The sequence below is a fragment of the Cricetulus griseus genome (genome assembly GCF_003668045.3).
Source record: "Cricetulus griseus strain 17A/GY chromosome 1 unlocalized genomic scaffold, alternate assembly CriGri-PICRH-1.0 chr1_0, whole genome shotgun sequence".
In the NCBI taxonomy this organism is placed as follows: domain Eukaryota; kingdom Metazoa; phylum Chordata; class Mammalia; order Rodentia; family Cricetidae; genus Cricetulus; species Cricetulus griseus.
Window position 1 is genome coordinate 128,319,636 of NW_023276806.1, and position 22,216 is coordinate 128,341,851.

At 36.3% G+C, this 22,216-nt stretch overlaps 2 protein-coding genes across 2 annotated transcripts; both read left to right on the forward strand.

Annotated features, from left to right (window-relative positions):
• Nucleotides 1-5,544: 5,544 nt before the first annotated feature.
• LOC100753162 (olfactory receptor 2AP1-like) lies at nt 5,545-6,483 on the forward strand. The gene has a single exon (XM_027391834.1). It carries the CDS (start codon nt 5,545-5,547, stop codon nt 6,481-6,483), a length of 939 nt encoding a protein of 312 aa, XP_027247635.1.
• Nucleotides 6,484-18,570: 12,087 nt separating this feature from the next.
• Nucleotides 18,571-19,553, forward strand: LOC100755803 (olfactory receptor 6C74). Its single transcript, XM_027391890.1, is given in 2 exon segments — nt 18,571-19,495; nt 19,498-19,553. Coding segments are annotated over 2 exon segments (981 nt in total).
• The last annotated feature ends 2,663 nt before the right edge of the window (nt 19,554-22,216 follow it).

Genomic DNA, 22,216 nt, shown 5'->3' on the forward strand with positions numbered 1-22,216 from the left:
GTGTAACCCTTCACGTGGGATGGGCTCTCAAAGTCCCTTCTTGCACCAGGGAAAAATACTAATCCACCACCAGAGGCTCCCTGGAGTGCAGAGGCCTCCTTATTGACATCCATGTTCAGGGGTCTGGATCAGTCTTGTACTGGCCTCCCGGACAGCATCTGGGGTCGATGTGCTCTCCCTTGTTCAGGTCAACTGTTCCTGTGGGTTTCTCCAACCTGGTACAGACCCCATGGTTCTTCATTCCTCCCTCTCTTCAACTAAATTCCCGAGTTTGGCTCATTGTATATCTGTGGATGTCTGTCTCTGCTTCCATCAGCCACTGGATGAGGGCTCTAGGATGGCATAAAGAGAAGTCATCAATCTCATTTTAGGGGGAGGGCTTTTAGGTTATCCTCTCCACCATTGCCTGGATTGTCAGATTGTGTCATCCTTGTAGGTCTCTGGAGATCTCCCTGGTTCCAGATCTCTTCTCGGGCCTATAGTGGCTCCCTCTGATATGGTATCTCTCATCCTGCTCTCTTTCCTCTATTCTTCCCCCAACTCAATGTTTCTGCCCCTCCATTTCCTCTCTTCTTCTCCTCTTCTCTTGCTGTTATTGTAGCAGCTCCTTCCCCCCCTCATGCCCCCAATTAGTTCGGGAGTTCATGCCACTTCCATTCCTGGGGACCATTTATCCCTTAGAGTCCTTCATGTTTCCTAGTTTCCTTGGTGAAGAGCATTATAGGCTGGTAATCCTTTGCTCTATGTCTAAAATTCATATATTAGTGAGTACATACTATGTTTGTCTTTTTGTGACTGGGTTACCTCACTCAGGATGGTTTCCTCTAGTTCCATCCATTTGCCTGGGAATTTCAAGATTCCATTGCTTTTTTTCTGCTGAGTAGTACTCCATTGTATAGATGTGCCACATTTTCTCAATCCATTCTTCAGTAGAGGGGCATCTAGGTTGCTTCCAGGTTCTGGCTATTACAAACAATGCTGCTATGAACATGGTTGAACATATGTCCTTGTTGTATGTACATGCAGTATTTGGGTATATACCCAAGAGAGGAATGGCTGGGTCCTGAGGTAGACTGTTTCCCATTTTTCTGAGCAACCGCCATACTGATTTCTATAGTGGTCTTACAAGTTCGCACTCCCACCAGCAATGGAGGAGTGATTCTTTTTCTCCACATCCTCTATTAGCACAAAAATAGACTGATAGACCAATGGAATCGAATTGAAAACCCTGATATTGACCCACGCACCTACGGATACCTTATTTTTGACAAAGGTGCTAAATCTATACAATGGAAAAAAGATAGCATCTTCAACAAATGGTGCTGGTACAATTGGATTTGGACATGCAGAAAATTGCAGATAGATCCATACCTGTCACCATGCACAAAACTTAAGTGCAAATGGATCAAAGATCTCAGCATAAATCCAGCCACACTGAATCTTCTAAAAGAGAAAGTGGGAACTACCCTTGAACAAATTGGCACAGGAGACCACTTCCTGAACATTACGCCAGTAGCACAGACACTGAGGTCTCCAATTAATAAATGGGACCTCTTGAAACTGAGAAGCTTCTGCAAAGCAAAGGAAACAGTCTGTAGGATAAAACAACCACCCACAGAATGGGAAAAGATCTTCACCAATCCCACATCTGACAGAGGACTGATTTCCAAAATATATAAGGAGCTCAAGAAGCTAGCCACCAAAACACCAAACAATGAAATTAAAAAGTGGGGTGCAGAACTAAATAGGGAATTCTCAACAGAGGAATCTGAAATGGCTGAAAGACACTTAAGAAAGTGCTCAAAATCATTGGCCATCAAAGAAATGCAACTCAAAACAACTCTGAGGTACCATCTCACGCCTGTCAGAATGGCTAAAATCAAAAATACCAATGACAACCTATGCTGGAGAGGATGTGGACTTTAACATTCTTTTATTTCTCTTTTCTGAGCTTATAAAGGCAACTAACACAAAATTTGTCTGAGCTAGTTGATTTATAGGGGAATTGCTAAAACAATAGTTTTCATACACTCTTTGTTCTCCTTCCCAAGTTACATGTGGTTAGCATATGAGAAAACTATAATAATATGGCATAAAAAAATCAAGAAACTAACTCTACTGAAATGCTTAACTAAAATAAATGTTCAAATGGGTTTCACTAGTTCTCCATTGAAAGATGACTTCCTGCACCAGGAATTCATGTTACCTTCAGTTGTTTTTCTTCTTCCTTCCTCTTTTTGACTCAATTCTTCAGCAAGATCTTCACCTATGATGCTGACATTTAAATATGAAATTTGCATTACTTTGTTGAGAATTTCATATGCACATAAGCTGTATTTTGATCATATTTATCTCACTCCTCCCCAACTCCTTCAGGATCCATACCAAAGTTTTTGAAGAATATTTACCAGTTATTCAGTCCTTCAGTATTGATTGAGCTTGTGGTTTTATATACTAATGGAATGACAAAGTGTATTTGACACAACTGCAAAAGAAATGTGTTCTAGGCACATCGTATCAAAGTGTTCAGGACATTGTTATGCCTTATGACTAGTGGCTTAAATTCTATTCCCTGAGTTAAGCTGATGCTTGCCTCTCCCTCCACACTGTAAAGTTCCCATCCCCTTTCACAATTGCCAAATACTTGGGAGAGATGATTTTAAGGTAGTGAGATTTCTGTTCCCTCTCAAATTCTTTCTTTCTTTCTTTCTTTTCTGTGGCTTTGGAGGCAGTCAGTGTAAGGATGATAATTTATATTTATTTATTTATTAATATATTTATTAATTTATTTATATTGTTTCAAATTTGATATTAACATTATAAATTTGGTGCTCAAATGGCCTGTGTGCTATTGCTGCCATTATTTTGAGCAACTCTGTCTTTCAAATCACCTCTATTATGTATTTCTGGTACTAAAAGATGAACCAGAGTATTTTCCTCCCTAACTCTGTAAACAACCATGAAACAACACAAGGAGATAACAGTAAGAAGAATTTATTGATTTGAAACATTGATGGAAGGAACATGTGCCTAAGAATGCAATTCCTGGGTCTAAGCAAAATAGCTCATTATAAGCTGGCTACTTTTTCTCAAATTCTTTTAAAATGCTTCCTCCAACCTTCGGACAATTCTTTGCCTTGCCATATTAATGGCTGTAAGGAAAATTTATACTTTAGCAATGCTCATGTATGCATTGATAAACATGGAAGTTAATAAAAATTTAAAGTTCTGGATAAACAAAAATATTACGTAATTTTGTGGGTGGTGATTTATACAGTAAGTGGAATGAATAAATTTATGTGATTTTTAATTTACCTTCATGTAAACAGCCTCCTTGTTAATGTTTTCTTTCTGAAGGCCCAGGGATCATTTCCCAATGGTTCTCAGCCTTCATATTCTCCAATTCAGCTACAAAAGGATCTAAATTGGACCAAAGATAGAAGTATCGCTGCTTGAGTAGGAGGAGGTTGGTAATGACTGAACTTAACCAGTGATTTGATGCCTTTTTATTGTGCCAGCTACTGATCATTTTTAAAAACAGCTGCACACACATTTGTTTCATACACCTTTATTAATTTCAACAAGTAGACAAAATATGACTTGTAATGGCATATGTAGAAAAATTTAAATGACACATAATTAGAGCTAAAAATGATAAAAAAGTCAAATTATGTTTTATGTTATGTCATTCTTCCCATGGAGTTCATTTTATTAGATTCTTCCTTATGTAACTGGAACCATCTATTTTCATATCCTAGCAGGTGATTGCCTTTGCGTTCCACCATGTGAAGAAACAGAAGCAAATGTGTGAGTGTTATCATTTGTTATGGAGATTACTTTTCTTGTCATAAGTAAATTCATAGCTATACACTTTTGGAAAAATTTAGAATTTTAATTATATATAAAACATTATTTTATGGCTTTCTGGAAAACAATTATTTCCTGCAAACATAATGTATTGGCTCAAGCTTTATTATTTGGTTACATGTGTAATTATATATAACCATATACAAATACCACTATATAACTATAGAGTGCCATATACATGTCACTAGTCATTGTAAAATATTTTATGTTGGTAAATATTTGAAATATATATTTCTTGAAGAAGGATGAGATATTGCTTAACCTAATAGATTTTATCACTTTTCAATACAGAAATATTTGCCTGGTGGTACACATCTGTAACCTTCTCACTCAGGAAGCAGAGGCAGGAGGATTGCCACAGTTGAAAAGTAGCCAGAGTTACATAGCAAGGCCATCTTAAAAGATAAACAAAAACTGAATTACTCTCACTTTTGAATCTTTCTTTCAGTAAACTCAAAAATTATTTATAAAACACAGCCATCACAAACCAGGAACTCACAGTAGCTGCCACAACACAACCTTGTCATAATACAGAAAGAGGGGTTAACATGAATTCTGAACACTACTAAGAAGTGAGATCAAACTGGACCAGCAATACCAACAAACCTGACAACCAGTTTAATCCTTGGAAGGAGAGAACCAACACCCACAAGTTGTCCTTTGATCTGAATACATGCATAGCAACACATTCTCCATTCCCATGCACACAAAATAAATAAAGAAAAACTTAATAGGAGCTGGTTTTTTAATAGAGTAAGCTCCAAATATTTGAGTTTAAGTATGCACACAGTGTTATTTAAAATAAGAAAGTAAAAATAACTTAAAGTGCAAATTAACCAAGAGATGATAACAGCCAAGCTCAGGTTTTGTAATTTTATTTTTGAGATTATGATGTAATTAAACATTTCCCCTTTCCTTTTCTGCCTCCAAACACTCCCATTTACTCTTTCCCTTCCTATTTCAAATTCATGGCCTCTTTTTTCACCAATTATTATTGCATCCATATATGTATTTGTATATAAGTATATATGTATATATTCCTAAATATAACAAGTTCAGTTTTCATATGATAGTTCATGTTTTGGATAATAGTTATCTGTGACCAACACATTGATTAAAATGCTAATTTTAAAATAAGCAAAATTATTTTTCTAAAAATTCATCAGTATGCTTTCATTACATAAAATTCTGGCCTTCATAGCAGGATTTTCATTCTGGCAAAGTTTATATTTTAAATATTTCACACCCTTTCGCCTTCCTGAGTCACTTTCATTTTCCCAACTAATCCCCTTCTACTTTTATATCACATACATACATGCATATTTCTTTAGAAATCTATGAAAATGTGACAGCTGCTAATCACTCCAGAGAGAAAAGTCAGAACAGAAAATAAGAAAGGAAGCATAAGCTACCAAGAAAACACGTGTTGATATAATTTAGAAGAAATAACAGCCAGTCCCTAAGTATGAGGACTCTCAATGTTCTAAAGTCAATACATCAAGGGTCTTCTATCGTTCTAGTGTAGTTAACTTTCAAAACAAAATATGGAAAAAAATTCAGAGTTTAAGACATTTGTTTTTGGTTGTGGATCTGATTTTATATTGAAACCAAATTCACTTTCATTTCAACATTTGTCATTGTTATTCTCTATTTTGATTTGCCTAAAGTTGCCTAAAGATGGCAAACCTCACATCGGTGACAGAGTTCATTCTTCTTGGATTAACAAATGATGTCAACCTTCAAGCTGTGCTTTTTCTTTCCCTGCTCCTAACTTATATCTTAAGCGTCACAGGAAACTCAGCCATCATTCTCTTGACCCTGCTGGATCACCGCCTTCAGACACCTATGTATTTTTTCCTCCGAAATTTTGCATTTTTGGAGATATCTTTTACCTCTGTCTTTGTTCCCAAAATGCTAGTCAATATTGGAACTGGAGACAAGACTATTTCCTTTGCTGGTTGCTTCACACAGTATTTTTTTGCGATCCTTCTGGGAGCAACCGAATTTTACCTCTTAGCTGCTATGTCCTATGACCGCTATGCTGCCATTTGCAGACCCCTGCATTACACAACTGTCATGAGCAGGAGACTTTGTCTTCAACTAGTCTTAAGTTCCTGGTTCTCTGGTTTTATAACTGTTGTTGTGCCACATGCAATGACTCTCCAGTTGCCTTTCTGTGCATCCAATATCATCAATCACTATTGCTGTGACTACACTATATTGCTGCACTTATCCTGCTCAGACACATACTTCATAGAAGTGATCCAGTTCCTCCTGGCTACCGTGACCCTCATTTTCACCCTGTTGCTGGTGATTCTCTCCTACACACACATCATCAGGACCGTTTTGAGGATCCCCTCTGCTCAACAGAGAAAGAAAGCTTTTTCTACATGTTCCTCTCACATGATAGTTGTCTCACTTTCTTATGGAAGCTGTATTTTCATGTATATAAATCCTTCTGTTAAAGACGCAGCAAATTTTAATAAGAGAGTAGCTGTTTTAAATACCTCTGTTGCTCCTCTGTTAAACCCATTCATATACACTCTCAGAAACAAGCAAGTGAAAATAGCCTTCAAAGATATGCTAAGCAAGATGATAAATTTCTCAAAAAAGTAAAACTATTTGAGGCTTAGTACTAAGATAATAAAAGTTTAGGACATTACAATTTTACATATAAAATGTATCTCCTACTCCACTAATTCATTAAATTAAATCACTTTTTCTTCTATCAAGATGTGTTCCTTTGTATCCTCTAACTCTTCATTGCTATTGTTTTATTTATATTTCACTTAAAATTTTTAATTATTATTATTCATGTACATGGGTGCTTTTCTGTACATATGTATAGGAGGCATGTAGGTCCTTGTGCTCACACACAAGCAGTAGAAAAACTGAGAATGTTAAGCACACATGCTTGTCTATTCAAAGGATAGATGTATAGCCTGTTTTCTGCCCAGAAGGCTGGAGATAGATGTGGTTAATAGCTTGGTGATCTTTAAGCACTCTGTGGGGCCAGGCCATGCTGGCTTTCCCAGACTCTTATCTTGAGCATGTTGTTTTTTTTTAAATCAGTCTATAGCCCTATACTTCCACAGTTTCTTATCATGAGCTTGTTTATCTTGAGCCTGTTTCCTCAGTTAATCTATAGAATCTATGTGAAAGATGCGACTTGTGTTTTACGAAGAGTTGAAATATAATCATGCCTTAAGCTTTTTGTGCACAAAGGATTCAGGTAATAATCACAAAGAAACTTTTTTTCCAATTTTCACTTTGTTTAAATATAACTAAAGTAAACTACTCAAGGTCAGACTCTCAAAGATTGAACCTACAGTGGTTACTGAGTCATGTTGAACCAGCTGCCTCTTTGTCTAGTGTGGACTGTTATTCTTCTGGCATTAATGGTCACAGAGACCCCCACATATATTTCTGCACAACACTTGCATACTTGGTGTACATTGAGGCCAGAAGAAGACATCAGAGTCCCTGGAACTGGAATAAGAGATGGTTTGTGAGCTGTCAAGTGGGTGCTGGAAACTGAACCCCAGTCCTCTGCAAGAGCAGCCAGTTCTCTTAAATATTGAACCATCTTTCCATCCCAAGATTTCACTTTAAAAGGAAATACTTGAAGTAAGGTTAGGATTGAGACATGACTTGTTATTTTAATAAGTTTTGTTCATTACTACATGATTATGAATGTATCTATACTTGTAATAATTAAATTCATATACTAATAAATTTGGGGTGTTAACAATAGCCTAAGTAACATGTTGCTGGTTTTATTTTCTATATTCAAATTCAAATTTAAATAAGTCCCACACAAAACCAGTTAATAGGACATAAGTATGATTGGTAGTTGCACTAAGGATGTTCTAGAGAAGAGAAAATTGTGTGATATGTTAATACTGATATAAATTATGATTTATACACAGATTACACCCCTTGAGACAATTCATTAAAAAGGTGGAGGAATTAAAGAAGTTAGTAATATGACTTCCAGCAATTTTTTTAGTTGTTTTTCCTGGCCATTGTTTTTTTTTATTTTTTTTATTTTATTAGTTCAAATTAGGAACAAGCTTCCTTCACATGTCAATCCCTTCTCCCTCTCCCTCCCCCCCCAACATCCCATCTGCCCCTAGCCATCCCCCCTCCACTCCCCAGGCAGGGTAACACCCTCAAAAGAGGCTCCCCAAAGTTTACCACATTATCCTGGCCATTGTTTTTATTAACATCCAAGAAACTATGAAATGAAATGAAATGACTCATGGTGTTTTAACTCATGACGTTTTATCACAAGTAAAAGGTGTCATTTTTGAACATGTTTTCCCTATAAGGATATTTAATAAATAACAGGACAGGTTTACAGCAGGGATGCTAGATGTCTTAATAGTTCATAAATGTTTCTACACCAATTCTTTAAATCTACACATGAGAAACCTAAGGCCTAGAGATGTTTAAAAAAATAACTTTTATTGAAGCCTATAAACATTGAATATCAATTTTGTACACACATTGGATATTTAAGGCAGGTAATAGTTCTAGCACATAGGCATGCTGCTTATAGACTTTCCTTTAGTAATAATAGGGTATGCATTAGGATTTTGAGCAAAGCTATGCCATCCTATGTGGACATCTACCCTGTTTTGAAAATTGGTTTGAGGTTGTTATTGGGTCTGGATGGTAATGAATGTTTGACTTCTTTACCAGGTGAATTTAGATGCTCCAAACGAACTGGGTGTTATCTGCCCAATTCGACCCTATCATATAGCTGGAAAATACACAGCAACACTTTCTCATCAAACAGAAATGACAGACTGGCCCTGGAGTCATCTATTAATAAGAATTGCAATACATATGTATCTGGAAACAACAGTTTATATGAACTGATACACCAAATTGATTAGAAATCACTTGTAGTTATTAGCTACTTTTGAGTGAAACAAGAAGACTTCTATATGAGGAAAAATGGGGAGAGGAGGAGGGAGATGTAATGTACGTGCAGAATTTCTGGGTCCTCCAGCACAGAGAATAAAATGCTGAAGATACACTGAATTACAATGAAAATGCATAAAATAAAATCATTTTTATTATTTTTTTATCTGTCTAAAGATGAATTCAGGCTATAGATCTCCAGCAATATCCTTGAACTGTAGATGTAGAATTTGACTGTTTGGGTACTTACATCAGAATTAAGCTTCAAATCTTGTGTAATGCTCAAAACACAATTCGACTAGTTATCACTTGGAATTTGGAGAACTTTGTGAGCTTTAAGGCCAGGACCATCACATATCTAAATGTTACCGCATATTTGAAGTTCAGTAAAGAAGTCCTTAAAAACAATGTTGGAAATAATGAAGATGATCCAGTAGTTGAGAAAAAGTCACTAAATTAATACAAATATTATAAAAGCATAGATAATCTATTTTAAAAGCAAAGAAATAAAGATCTAGTCCATGCTCCTATATAGAAAGATTTAATATTTTTATGATTCCAGTTCTGCTAAAGTTAATACATAATTTCAAAATGGGCTCTAATCTTATTGTGGTATTTTCAGAATATCAACAAGCTCATTCTAACATTTATATGGAAAGACAGAATATCTAGGATAGCACACAAAATTCTAAATGGGAAAAGTTGGAAGACTCATAAAACATAAGTCTCAGCAACTGATAACCTGAGGTTTTGCACGTAGATCAATGAAACCATAATCAAAAAAGTCAGAAATACAATTTAATAGTTCTTTGATGAACGAGCAAAAGCTGTGGGATGGAGCAATTATAGTGTTTTACAAAATGATGTTGAAAAGCCTAGTGCTTGTTGGAAGATATGTAGGAACAATGGTAACAGCTAACATTATTTGGTGAAGTCTCTGGGACAGCTTTTTATCAATAATTTGATGAGAAGTATCCCAATCCTGATACTGGCTATTTTATTTGGCAGCCTTTGGCCTCTATAATGAACATAATCCTCTATGTAATCTAACTCCAACTTTTATATGAATACATATATTCAGAAAGCTTTTTCAAACATCCTTGGTGTTAACCCTCTTACCACAAAAATCCTCCTCTGCCTTATCTTTCCAAACATCTCCCCACATAAACCTCCTTCCACATCATGTCACCTGTGTTCTAGTATCCCCTCTTCTTTGAGATCTTTCTTCCTCTTTCCCAACAGTTTCTACTTTCAGGTTCTCTGGATTATGCAATAACTCTAAACTAAACACACAAATCTAAACATTTGAAGCTAAGATTGACATATGAGTGAGGGCATTAGAGATTTGTCTTTCTGGATCTGGGTCACTTTATTCAATATAATGTTTTATGGCTCTACCCATTTACCTGGAATTTCATTTTTCTTCACAGATTAATAAAATTGCATTACATATAGGTACATATTTCATCACTCACTTATCAGTTTCTGGACATCTGGGCTGTTTTTGTGTTAGCTACTGTGACCAAAGCATTATAAACATTGATGAAAATTTGTCTCTGTATTAGGAAATGGGATTCCTTGGGTATAAGCCCAGGAGTGGTGTAGTTGAATAATATGATAGATTTATTTTTAGTCTTCTGAAGAACTGCCACACTGATTTCCATAGTGGTTACATCAGTTTGCATTCCCATGTATGAGAGGTTTATGGAATCCTCTCATATACCCCACATTCTTGCCAGTACTTATTCAGTTTTTGGATCTTAGTCATTCTCACTGAGGTAAGATGAAATCTCAAAATAGTTTGAATTTGTATTTGCCTGATTGCAATTGCTCTTGATCTCTTGATTATCCGTCAGAACTTGAAAATGAGACCCTATTTCTGAAAATACACACACACACACACACACACACACACACACACACACACACACACACACTGATCACAGGACATGGGACCTATTGTGCTGGATTATGTTGACTCCTCATGGGAGCCCTTAATTGTTGGGAGGAGTGGACTGGGGGTGGGCTGGAGGGAGGCAGACAGAGAGAAGGAGGATGTGAGGGAGGGAGAACTGTGGTTGGAATGTAAAATGAAATTTAAAAAGAAAAAGAAAAACAACAGGGATCCTGCAAGGGACCAAACCAGGCCCTCTGCATGTGGGCAAGTTTTGTAGCCTGGTCTATTTGTGGAACCCCTGGCAGTGGGACCAGGATCTATCCCTAGTGCATGCATGAGTTGGCTATTTGAAGGCCATTCTATATGGTGGGATGCCTTGCTCAGTCTTGATGGTGGGGGTGTTGGTCCTGCCTCAACTGAATGTGCCAGGCTTTGTTAACTCCCCATGGGAAGCCTTACCCTTTTTGAGGAGTGGATGGGGTGGGTTAGGGGAAGGAGGAGGGAGGGAGAACTGTGATATATATATATATATATATATATATATATAGAGAGAGAGAGAGAGAGAGAGAGAGAGAGAGAGAGACAGAGACAGAGACAGAGACAGAGACAGAGACAGAGACAGATTACAAGAGCCAGAAGTTAAGAAGAATCAGCATAGTTCAAAACAGTGTCTTCTGGACATGACAGGGCTACTGCACTCATGAACTCACAGTGTTTTCTTACACAGTTAAAGATCAAGTCAGTTAACCTTCTTCTGGGGAGCAGAGAGGGACTCATGAACCCCTCATACCATCCTGATTAAGCTGCAAAGTACCGCGCCCAAAAGATGGCGCCAGTTTCCACCTTCCGCCAGCCCAACGGCGAGTGCTCTCTGTGGTAAACAACTCCTAATTTGGTAAAGGCCATGTATCCTCTTAATTCTGCTTGGAGACAACCTATTCTGGCACACCACGTAGGGTTAGGTGATTGGTAGATGTAGACTATATCAGGCCCCGTCTTCCTCTACCTGGGGCCGCCATTCACTGTAAATCAAGTTCCCGATTAAACTGTGAAGAAGATTCCTTGGTGTTGCGTCGTTCTTGCTGGTCAAGGGTGGACGCGACGGTCCACCATAGTACAGTGGTTGCCCCCCCCCCCAGATAATATGGGCAAAACAAATTAGACTTGAAAAATTACTTTAAATAAAAAGAGAACATGAATTTTGGGGAAGAGAGTAGAAAGTGGGCTGGATCTAAGAGGAGTTTGTGGGTGATTGTGATCACGTACATTGACAAAATCTCAAGAATTAATAATTCCGTTTTAAAGATGACAAATTGATAAGTAGGTAACTATCAACAAAGCAATATATTTGAACAGGGAAGAAATACTCTATAGGAGACCAAAAGGATGATAATATCCATTTCTCATCTCATATATCCAAAGCCAGGAATTGATATGTAAACTTAATATATCCTATAAGAAGTGTGATGGGCACAAAGGAATGATGACTACTAATGGTGAATTCTTCAGTAGCAGGATTTATTGTTTGATAAGGGATGGAGCAAAGGGCTTCCAATTTTCATTGATAATTCATGAAATTTTGCCTTTTTAAACTGGAAAATGTACATGTCTAATGGTAACAATATACATAAATGATATTTTGGATTATTATATTTAGTCATCTTTCCCATGCATAATTACTTAATGTTATGCATGATCTTCTGAGTGGTACATATTCACTATTTGTAAGTTAGGGACATGTACCAAAAAGAAATTGAAGAACATTTTATTTGGCTGTGAAATGAGAGCTATGTTCTGATATGAAATTTGGAGTGTTATACTTAATGTAAGATATTTAAATGTCAACATTCAGTCACAGATGGGGAAGAGGCTCATGAATTCCTACCCATTACATCTGAACCGGTATCTATTGATAAACTGTGACAGAGGAGTGCCATTTTCTTTAGTTACATACTCACTTCTAAGGCCACCAGGTTCCAAGCCCATAGTCATACTGACCACAAAACATGTCAAACATGTAAGAAACAGATTTATATGGAGGAAGAAGAGTAGACAGGGGTGGGAGGGAGGAAGACAGGATAGAGATGAGAATAATCAACATATATTATATGCATGCATGAAATTATCAAGAGCAAATTTAATTAACAAAACATACTTCATTTCGTTGCTTCGTCAAATGCTTCCAGAGGTAGATAAATGTATTTCATTAATTTTTGTTCTTTTCCAAAATTTTTTTTTTAGTACTGGGTGTCAAATCCAGCCTGCTTCATGGTGCAAGAGATCTGCAACTGAACTACACTCCTAACCCATTTAGGTACTGGTTGTTTATGTGAAGTTAAGGAAGAGTTGTGATTTATTTCATACATTGGTGACATTATGGAATTGCTGCTCAATGGACAGTGCCATCTTTTTTATTTTTATAATTGTAATTGGACCAATTTTAAATTAGAAACAAGCTTCCTAGCCGGGCGTTGGTGGCACACACCTTTAATCCCAGCACTCGGGAGGCAGAGGCAGGCGGATCTCTGTGAGTTCAAGGCCAGCCTGGTCTCCAGAGCAAGTGCCAGGATAGGCTCCAAAGCTACACAGAGAAACCCTGTCTGAAAAACCAAAAAAAAAGAAGAAGAAGAAGAAGGAGGAGGAAGGAGGAGGAGGAGGAGGAGGAGGAGGAGGAGGAGGAGGAGGAGGAGAAAAAAAAAGCTTCTTTCACATGTAAATCCCAGTTCATCATTTTTTCTCTTTTCTCCATTTTTTAATTAAAATAAGAAACAAGATTGCTTTACATGTCAATCCCAGTTCCCTCTCCTTCCCTTCTTCCACTGCCCGTCCCCACCCCTATAACATCGGACCTATTCCATACCCTTTCTGCTCCCCTGGGAGAGTGAGGTCTTCCATGGGGGGGGTCTTTCAGAGTCTGTCATATTCTTTGCAGAAGGGCCTAGGCCCTCCCCCGTGTGTCTAGGCTGAGGGAGTATCCCTCTATGTGAAATGGGCTCCCAAAGTTCGTTCCTATGCTAGCCGTAAGTATTGATCTACTACAAGAGGCTGCATAGATTTCTGAGGCCTCTTCACTGACACCCACATTCTTGGGGTCTGGATCAATCCCATACTGGTTTCCCAGCTATCAGACTGGGGAGCAAGAGTTCCCCCTTGTTCAGGTCAGCTATTTCTGTGGGTTTCACCAGCCTGGTCTGGACCCCTTTGCTCATCACTCGTCCCTCTCTGCACTGGATTTCAGTTCAGCTCAGTGTTTAGCTGTGAGTGTCTGCTTCTTCTTCCATCAGCTGCTGGATGATCCCAGTTTATCCTTAGCTACTGTTTTTTATTTATTTGTTTTGTTTGATTTTATTTAAATAACATTTCTTTCATTTATTTTCCATAGGGAATACAGTTTCCCCTCCTGCAATTTCTCCTCCCTCCCCTTCTCCCTCCCTCTCCCTCCCTGCTTCCCATCTACCTACCCTCCCCATCCACTCTCCTCTGTCTCCATTCAGAAAGGGACAGGCCTCTCATGGGCTTGAACAAAGCATGGCACATCAAGTTGAGGCAGGACCAAAATCCTCCCCTTGTGTCATGGCTGGAAGGTAATCCAGCATGGGGAACAAATTTACAAAAGCCAGCTAAGTGCCAGGGACAGGTCCTGGTCTCACTGCTAGGAGCCTTACAAACAGACAAAGCTATACTACTATCATATGCATGCAGAGGGCCTAGGTCAGTCCCATGGTGGCTCCCTAACTGTTGGTCCAGAGCCCATGTGCTCCCATGAGCTCAGGTCAACTGTCCCTGTGGGTTCCTCCATCATGACCCAGCTGCTCCTGGCTCCTCCAATCCCTCCTCCCTTTCTTCAGGAGGACTCCTGGAGCTTGGCCCAGGGCTTGCCTGTGGATCACTGCATCTGCTTCCATCAGTTACTGGATAAAAGCTCTCTGATAACTATTAGGGTAGCCACTCTCATTTTTCATTGTCAGTGCTGACATGCCTTGGTTTTCTAGATATCACATCTGATTCCCTAAGTCATTGGGGTTACCTCAAAGGCTTAACTATCGAGATACAATAGCTGTTGGTTCAATGTATCATAACTCAAAGTTTCAGTAATGCCTTTTTGTATTTCCACACTATTCATTATTATATTTCATTTTTCTGGTTTGAAATATGTTTGTGGGGAAATGTAAGAGGGCTTAAGTTATGTTTATAACATAAAGTACTCAAACATGATTATGGATTATAAGCCTCCTTCCCTCAATAAAACTTTTAATATATTTAACATGCTAGAACAACAGCCTCCAGGGAATTTCTTTCTTCTCATGTTAATTTTTAAACCTTTGAAGCCTCTTGAGACAGGTGATTCAGTGTACAAAAGGATTACAGTTCCTGTAATCTTAAAATCTACCAAACAAGCTAATGCCCATCATATTGGCTAGAAAGAAGGAAGTATAAAATTTCTGTTAACTTCTTTTCCATCTAAATAAAATATATTTTATGAATAATCAAGTAGTTTATGCCCCAGGTTTTAAAAGAAATTCTTTTCTTTACTTTTTCTTTCTTTCTTTTTTTTTTTTGTTTTTTTGAGACAGGGTTTCTCTGTGTAGCTTTGTACCCTATCCTGGCACTTGCTCTGGAGACCAGGCTGGCCTCGAACTCACAGAGATTCACCTGCCTCTGCCTCCATGGTGTGGAAGAAATTCTTCTTCAACAAGAAATCATGCAAGGTGAGAGTCAATGAGACTAGGGTATGGCCACTAATACAAGTTCACTGGCAAGGTGAACTTGCACTACAGAGACTCTGTCATGCTGAAACCTTTGTACTGAAAATGTGTATATCTGATACTGTGGCAATTCTGGATTAGAAGTCAAGACAGGAATATGTGCTAAAGCAATGTACAATACACTGGATATGAAACACTCAGAAAATTCCTCTATTCTGGGATTTACATAAAAAGATGATTGAAAATAAAATTATCACAGAAACCACTAAGGTTTGGAAAATATGGCTTCATTTTAGTCTTGTTAAGTAGTTACAAACCAAGTAAAAGAAAATTAGTTATATTTATTAAAATAGCATAATGTAAGACTGGAATTGATTTTTATAATGTGCATGTATACTTTTTAAAGTTATACTATAGACATCAATTGCACTATGAGACCTGATACTTAATTTTTAATCAACCATGTTTCTGATAGATACTCATCACAGCATAAATACAACTGTTTTTAGATGAATGCTTTTCACCTGATAATTGTAATTCCTATGCTTCCATTATTCATGATGGTTGTAAATGTTAAAAATATGGCAGGGTAAAAAGCTCATTGTGAGTTTGAGAAGCTTTATTTCATATTTATCAAGCAGTTATACTAATTAAATAAGTTTAAATTTCCACACAGTTTCATATTCTAAAAGGATCTCTTATCTTACCGTTGAATTTCCTAACCAGCCACCAATACACAGAGGACAAGGTGATATTTACTACTATTTTACTGTCAACTGGCAAATACTTTGTTATAGAATTAAGACGCACACTAATGCTGCTAAATAGTTTATAATAATAGCTCTTTATTATTTAAATTCACATTTAAGCTAAATTCCAGACACAAATAAAATTATCTCATTTTTCTTTAAGAAAATAAAAGTGAAAAGATCACGCAAAAATAGAAGCACATGCATTATCGTTGTACATTAACTAATATCCCTTTTGTCTGGTATGTCATGGATAAGTTCCGGTCTTCCTTCAGTCTGAATTCTCTCTGGTTGCCTTAAACCTCTACCTGCTATTGACTACACTAGTATGTGGCTTTGGAAGCAGCATAGAAGTAGAACGATCTTAATGAAAGGCTGAGTGTTCCTTGTGTGATATAGTTGTTGATAGAAGTAAATTGTTCATTCTTGCTTTTATATCATAATGCTAGTTAGGACTGAGACACAGTTCTTTTATTGGTGAAATGTTACATTAGTCTAAAAGATTGTTTTGTCCATGGCTGCTGGTAGACATTAGTATTCATTGCCATTGACAGTATGACAGGAGTGCAACTTCTAAGTCAAAATATGTGTTACTCTTTGTCTGTGATAGGCATGAGGAGTTTTCCCAAAGTTGTCATATTCAGTGAAATATAAAGAGAGAGACAAAGAAGGGGCAGGGAGGGGAGGGGTTACTTTGTAACCTTGCCAAATCTTGCTGTTTTCAGACTTTTGACTACTTTCCTTTCTCACACACATATTGATAGACGGATACACTAATTGGGACTAAAAAGAAGTCAAATGCTCTTTTTGATGTATTTTTAATAGTTCTTTGAGGATTTCATATGATAAGATTTGATCATATTCACTTTCACTTCCCAAGCTCTTCCCAGATCCACCCCTCTTCCTTTCTCACTCAATTTTGTATCTTTTCTATATAAAAGTCAATTTGTACTAGATGTGTCATTTTCCACTCGAGTGTAGACAATTTCTGAACTTTACCACCATATATAACTCATTTCACAGAATGAAGTTTTTCTATGTATTTGATCTTTAAGATAGATTGTGACTTTGAAGTTCAGAATCTCTCACTCATGTGTACAAATATAATAAGGATTATATTTATATGTTTAGAATATAGGTATGCATATACTTTTAAAAAATGACCAAATGAAGAAACCAAAATGTACAGAGTTAAAAAAGTAATAAAGTGAGATTATCTAGTAATCATTATAAATTCCCAGATCTATAATTTTTCACACTAGAGCTGGTATTTCCAAAACATAAAAATATTATAATTCAATTTGTTATCTAAAAATTTTAGAAGCATTTGGAGTAGGTTTTTCTTCAGGTGATAAACATGAATAACCAAGCATTTCTGGAAAAAAGAAGTAAAAAAAAACTACTCAGAAAGTTACCATAATTTTTAATCTTTGTACTCTAAGTGAAAAAGAACATTGAGGAGGATTGTGACTAACACAGAGAAGGGAAGAGGCATACTATGAGTGGGGAGCAGCAGGCAAAGCAATGGATGACACTAACAAAACTACTGGAGATATCCAATGTTTTATTTTGTATTATGCAGCCTGAATATTCAGAAAAACATGCTATGTAATGAATACAACACTGAAAATGAAAATATGTTCTCTACTTACGAGGATATGTGTATCAGAAAAAAAGAACAATCAAGGTAAGTGAGCTACTTACAATTTTGGTTTGTCATCAAAATCCATACTAGTAGGAAATGTGTAAAACATAGTATTCATATTACAAAAATATGATGATGTCACAGAAAAAATTAAGCGAGTTCAAGTTCAGGACAAGCCAGAATTCTGGCAGAAGAAAAATGGTAATGAAGATACAAAGCACAGGGCTTTCAGAAGCTTCATGGGGTTATTAAAATTCTGCTTAATCTCAGCTAAAGATATGAAGTTCACCATGTGTTTCCTTTAAGAGTTTGCTGATTAAATCTTACACAAAAAATTAACAAAGTTTATAGAAAGAATGTAATTAATGCAGCCTTTTTTGTTGAACAATGAGGAATGGATCACCACATTATCACCAACAATGTAATGTAAGATAAATATGTTGAGAAGGATCCAAGTATAATACAGAAATACAAATTTAAATATTATGTTAATTTTGTGTATATTTAATTTTATACCTAAATGACTTTGTCTATTGAACAAAATATTGATATGTAATACTTAAGTTTATGAACTTTTAGTAAAATGAATAACAACAAAAAACTTGTACTTATTTAGTGAGACACCAGGTTAAAAAAATATATGTGAAAAATTATACAGGCTACTACTGGAGAATAGCACTTATTGAGGGTTATTTAAGTGTGAATACTAGTATGCTTAAAGGATTTTCACTTATCTTGTTCATATTTTTTTCCTTCATTTCTATTTTTTTTCCCTTTATGGGCAATCAGAACTTAGCTATGAAGAACCACACAACGGTGACAGTGTTCATCCTTCTTGGATTAACAGAAGATCTACAACTGCAAGTGGTCATTTTTGTGCTTCTCTTTCTCACATACATGCTGAGCGTTACTGGGAACCTAACCATCATCACACTCACGCTACTGGATTCTCATCTCAAGACACCCATGTATTTCTTTTTACGGAATTTCTCATTCTTAGAAATTTCATTCACAACTGTCTGTATCCCCAAATTCCTTGTTAGTATGGCCACGGGGGATAAAACCATTTCATATAATGACTGTGCAGCACAACTATTTTTCACTATTCTCTTGGGGGCAACAGAATTTTTTCTACTGGCTGCCATGTCCTATGACCGCTACGTGGCCATCTGCAAACCCCTACATTACATGACCATCATGAACAGCAGAATTTGCAACTTGCTGGTCTTTGCTTCCTGGTTGTCTGGTTTCCTTATAATTTTTCCTCCTCTCATCATGGGGCTTCAGCTTGATTTCTGTGCAGCAAACACTGTAGATCATTTTTTCTGTGATGTTTTCCCTGTACTTCAGCTCTCCTGCACAGACACGCATGTGATAGAATTGATGGCACTTCTCTCTGCCATTTTGACACTCCTAGTCACACTGGTGTTAGTGAGCCTTTCCTACTCACACATCATCAGGACGATCCTGAGAATACCATCTTCTCAACAGAGAAAGAAAGCCTTTTCTACATGTTCTTCACACATGGCTGTGGTGTCCATTTCTTATGGCAGCTGCATCTTCATGTATGTGAAGCCATCTGCAAAGGAAAGAGTTGCTTTAAATAAAGGGATAGCTCTGCTCAGCACTTCACTTGCACCCATGTTGAATCCCTTCATTTATACACTTAGAAACAAACAAGTAAAAGATGCTTTTAAGACTATGACAAAAAGATGGAGCTTTTCTTAATGAAGTGTCAGCTTAACTGTGTTCCAGGTTGATTTGTAGTGTCAACACGAGGAGTGGAGTGTATCAACCAGATCTTCCGTGTGTATTTAAAATCATACAACACTTTAGTTAACTGAACAGCTTCTGTGTTCCCAGTTATGTCTACATTATAGCTCTTACCATGTTTGGAATGAAGTATCCCAGTTTACCATGTTGAGTTGGCATTGTACAGAAATTAATAGCCATGTTGCTCTCAAAATATTAAATTTATTTTTCCCAATTATACATGGGTGACACACTATATTAAACATGTAAGATTTTATGTGGTTTATGTAGTTTTGATTACAGAAAAATAAAGTACTCTTTAAATTATATAAAAAGATATTTACATGCCTTTTTATTTTTATGTGTTTTGGAATTTTCTTAGAAACAAAGCGACTTCAGAATTTCCATGGTCTTCTGCATTGTTCCAGGGGTTCAGTTTCTTGTATATTTTATACAGATGCTTTTATGTTATATGAGCTTATGACATGTTAAAGAATGTAAATTCAAATTTTCTTAATCAGTGTTTGAATTTATCACAATACTCGTGATTTGCTAGGCTACTTGAAATGTCTGAATTTTATCCTCACAGCTTTGCAAAATGGGTGTTATCATGTTCATTTCTGAATAAAAGCACAAAGATTGTGGATAATCTTATTATGACAAAAGTGGAAAATAAATGTATACATGAAAGAGCTAATTGAATAATTGTCTTTTTAATTCTTATAAACCTCTTGCACACTGTTAAAAATTATGTAGCAGTTCCTCTCTGAACCCGGGACACTTACTGCATAAACAAGTGTTCAGTCCTTTTACAACATTCCAAAGATTTTAAGACTATCACAAATAAGTTTTGAGCATTGTAGGGTCTACCAGAGTTCATTCTTCTCAATTTAAGTGGTCAAATGTTTTTTTTGAAATCATTCTAATGATTGATCATGTGAAAAGCAGAATGTATTGGCCTGCTTCTTTTCAAATGTGCCATGTTTCAATGTGACCCAAAAGAAAAAAAAAAAACTTTCCCTAAAAAGCAAATGTGCTCATATTGCTGAGACTTAATGGGTATAACATCTGACATTATTAAGAAACATAATTTCATAGTGATAGATATCCTTAAGTAGATGGAAGAAAGCCCAGGAGGCCTAAACCCTGCACTTAGATCTACAGAAATACTGAGAGCAGGAGAAATGATCTTCCCCAGCAAGAACACATAAACTGGTTACCCAATGCCAAACAGTGAGTCATAAAAACATATATACAAATAACATGATACAGACACAGTAGGTTGTTTTTAGGAATGTATGTATGTATGTATGTATGTATGTATGTATGTATGTATGTATGCATGTATGTGCTTATACACATAGGCATTTAACAATAATTAATGAAAAAAGAAACTATGAATTTGAAAGGGAGTCCCCGGAGAGGGCAGAGTGTATGGGAGGTTTTGGAGGGAAGGGAAAATGATATAATTACATTATAATCTCAAAATACAACAATGGATATTTTCTCTAATAAATATTTGCTCTATAAATGTTTACCTGTGACTAAGATTAGATTTACAGAAAGATTAGCTGGGGACCATACAGAAAATTTTGGACTAGTAGAACTTTGATATAAAATTATTTCATGGATTTTTGTCCCAATATATCTCAAAGTAAGTACAATTTGCCATGTCCAAACAGATGAATATGAATTGTACAAACTAAAGTGATAAGGTTAAATCTATGCATCTAGAAATATTCCTAGGACATTAAGCATATTCAAATTAGTTTTTGTGCCATGTTTGTGCATGATGTCTCCATCAAACTGTAGTATTTTACGAAGATTTTGTTTGGCCACGCACAACAACATGTCAAATAACTACCAAATATCTAAATGCTACTGAGCTTGCTTTGAATTACAACAGAACTTTTCATGCATGAAGATTTCTACTTTATAGGTTATAACTATCATAAAAACACTCATTCAAAACTCTTGACATCAAGTGAAAATTATGCCAGAATAGTTCAGATTAGTCTGTGAATCTGTTTACTTATGTTATAAGTTGCCAAATTTTACTATGTAAAATTACTAATGTTTCTAAATATATAATTTTCTTTTTTTTGTTTTTTGAGACAGGGTTTCTCTGTGTAGCTTTGGAGCCTATAATTTTCTATTAAACTGATTCTTTACATTAACTCTTAGCATCTTACAGCAGAGTCTATGATACCTTATTTTCTCTTATATCAAAAGCAATTATCAATAATTTAGTGAAAGTCAGAGATAGTCACTACTCTTACAATGCATAACCTATATTTTCCCCTCACTTTCTAAGCTACTTGAGTTATTTAAAAATAACTCAAATAAACTCCAGGACTAAGCCATAATGTGAAATGATTGGTAAAAGTAGTTTTCCACTTACTTGGAAAACAATTATGAGTTTGTGAATAATTCACTTGTGTTAACACTGAAGGTTGTTGTAATCTTTAAACTTACAGTTCTCAAGTTGTGTGAGACTATACAAAATATCAAACTCCCTTTAGCCATCAACATTTCCCATATCTGTGAGCCCTTCTTTTCTTGAAATCCAAGGGAAGAACATAACATTTGTTTCCTGGAAATAATGTGTCAAATAAGCAGTGTCAAAGTATATCAATATACTCTTAAACAGTCTTTCTGCCTTTTATCTTCA

Bases quoted from the DNA above. Each gene is read 5' to 3' on its own strand.
- LOC100753162 (XM_027391834.1), top strand. From the start codon at position 5,545: ATGGCAAACCTCACATCGGTGACAGAGTTCATTCTTCTTGGATTAACA.